The sequence below is a fragment of the Pteropus alecto genome, unplaced genomic scaffold, assembly GCF_000325575.1.
Source record: "Pteropus alecto unplaced genomic scaffold, ASM32557v1 scaffold20, whole genome shotgun sequence".
Lineage (NCBI taxonomy): Eukaryota > Metazoa > Chordata > Mammalia > Chiroptera > Pteropodidae > Pteropus > Pteropus alecto.
The window spans coordinates 14,521,745-14,523,933 of NW_006436298.1; the positions used below are offsets into that span (position 1 = coordinate 14,521,745).

At 62.6% G+C, this 2,189-nt stretch overlaps 1 protein-coding gene across 2 annotated transcripts in view; it reads right to left on the reverse strand.

Annotated features, from left to right (window-relative positions):
- SSBP2 (single stranded DNA binding protein 2) overlaps nt 1-706 on the reverse strand; it is a 251,578-nt gene extending 250,872 nt beyond the window's left edge. The window contains exon 1 of one of the 2 annotated variants that reach the window (XM_006913192.3): nt 557-674. In XM_006913192.3, the coding sequence (XP_006913254.1) occupies nt 557-618 (62 nt within the window). In that variant the 5' untranslated portion in view covers nt 619-674. Of the gene's footprint in view, nt 1-556 lie in introns of both variants that reach the window. The other variant, XM_006913191.3, reaches the window with a different exon arrangement.
- Between the last annotated feature and the right edge of the window lie 1,483 nt (nt 707-2,189).

The window sequence follows — 2,189 nt, forward strand, 5'->3', positions numbered from 1 at the left end:
ACCGCCGCCCTCGCCTTGCCCGGCACTCCCCGCCCCAAGCCCCAGCGCCTAAGCCCCGGTAGTGGTGCCCCTAGTGCTGTCCGCCGCGACCCTAGCCCACCTCTCCAAACACCCACATTCCCACCTTGCGCCCTCCTCCACGCAGCTGCTCCCTCCCGTCCTCCCCGCGACCCCCGGCGGCTCTCCGGATCGCCGCAGCTCCAGACCCCATCTCTAAAGTTACTTTGTAAGGAGGTGAACCCGCGGGTTATTTCCCTCAACCACCCAAACAAGTTTCCATCCTCGCCACCAGCACCGCCGCCGCCCCCAAGCACATTCGCTCCCTCCCGCCGACAGACCCCCACAGCCGCCCACCCCGCGCGAGCACCTCCTGGGAGACAGCCGCTCCCCGCACCGCATGCCCCCAGCTCATGTACCCCTCCCCCTGCCAGCCCACCCCCGGATCTCCCCGGGCGGAGTGTCTGTGTATCTGTGTGTCTCCGAGAGAGTGTGCGAGTGCGTGCGTGTGTGTGCGCGCGTGTGCAGGCGGAGGTGGGTGAGAAACGGAGACACTTACTTCTCCCGGGCCTGGCTGTCGGACGGGACGGCGCTGCTGTTACTCTTGCCTTTGCCGTACATGCTTGTGCCGAGAGCAGCTCCCACTGTCACGCACCTGTCAACCCATCACAGCCTCCCCGGGAACAGCCCCGTCCCCATGGCGACCCACGCAGCCACCCCCACTATTGGCCGCCCCACGCCAAAGCTCCGCCCCTTTCGCCCAGGCAACGCGCGAGACTGACAGGCCCCCCCTCCCTCCGGCCTTCCCAAGCGCGCGGCGGCGGCTACAGCCTAAGCGGCAGTCTCCTCCCTCCTTCCCTCCCTCCCCGGTTCCCTCCTTCCTTCCCTCTCCGCTCTCCTCCCTCCTCCCGCTCTCCTTCCCCCTCCCCCCTCCGAACCCGGGCGCAAGGGGGGAATTAGAAACTGCTCTAGAAGGATTTTAAACAACTGGCTGTTCTCTCCGCTGCTGCCCCTCCCCCCGCACCGCCCGCGCTCGGCTCCTCACTGGAGAGAAGGCGCCGGGAGGAGGGGAAAGTGCGGCCTGGAGTCTCTGGCAGGAGCCGGCAGAGCTGGAGCCTTGGCGGCCCCAGACTTCTGGGCGCCGCCGAGTACACGGGCAGACCCTAAGGTCCCACTCGCCCTGGGGGCCCCCAGCCACCCTCCTCTCCCGCTTCTCGCCTCCCTGTGACCCCTCGTGGGTACCCACGATTGACCTCTACTGCCCTCAGCCCTCTTCCCTGGGGTGTCGCCTCCGCCCTGCTCTCTTGAGGGCCGGCTAGCGAGGGGAATACTCGCGCTGTTCCCTCGACCTTAGAGCAAAGCGACCAAGAGCAACTTGCCTTCCCTCCTGGGGAGTGACTGCGCCTCAGGCCTTTGGCGCCGCTAGGATGGCATTGCCTGACCCCTGGGGCTGCGCCCTGCGCCCCAGGGGACAGGCGCCGCTAGGATGGCATCGCCTGACCCCTGGGGCTGCGCCCTGCGCCCAAGGGGAGCACCCGGCCTCTGGCCTGCCTCCTCTCTTTAGAATCGAGCCTGCTTCCCACAGTTGGCTCTGTGACTCCTCGGTCCTAAGTATTCCCCTGCCTCTGCCTCTCCATGCACAGAGCCCCGTGGTGCACCATGTACCAGCCAGATCTGCTTTAGAAAAGGGCCCCAGTCATCCACACCTGGCCTGGTTTTCCAGCCTTGGTCGGTGATGTCTGCTCATCCTGACCTCTGGAGTGGGAAGGGTCATAAAAGTCTTTAAAGACTGCCCGTGTCTATCTGAATAGGCCCCAGCAGCGCTCCAAACTCCAAAGTGTGCGATACTGTGCCAGACCTGAAAGGCTGCCGGAGAAGGTCTCTAGATGGATCCAAGCCCCTAAACCCATTTCAGTGAGTGCGCAAAAGTTTATGAAATGCACACAGCCTGGTTCCAGATAGAACTTCACCCTTTATCTTGTGGAGGTCCTTGGATGTAAAATGAGAGAGTGCAAATGGAGTTAGAAGAGATGGGCATCAAAGAGGGGTGCAGGTGGGGGTCAGACCAGGGAAAACATCAGGAAAGGATGAATAGACATGGGAACTATTATAGGAGGGAAGAGGAAATAGGTTTCAAATGGAGAATGGTACCTTTCTATTCCTCACGTATAGCTTTAAGCTTTTAGTAATAG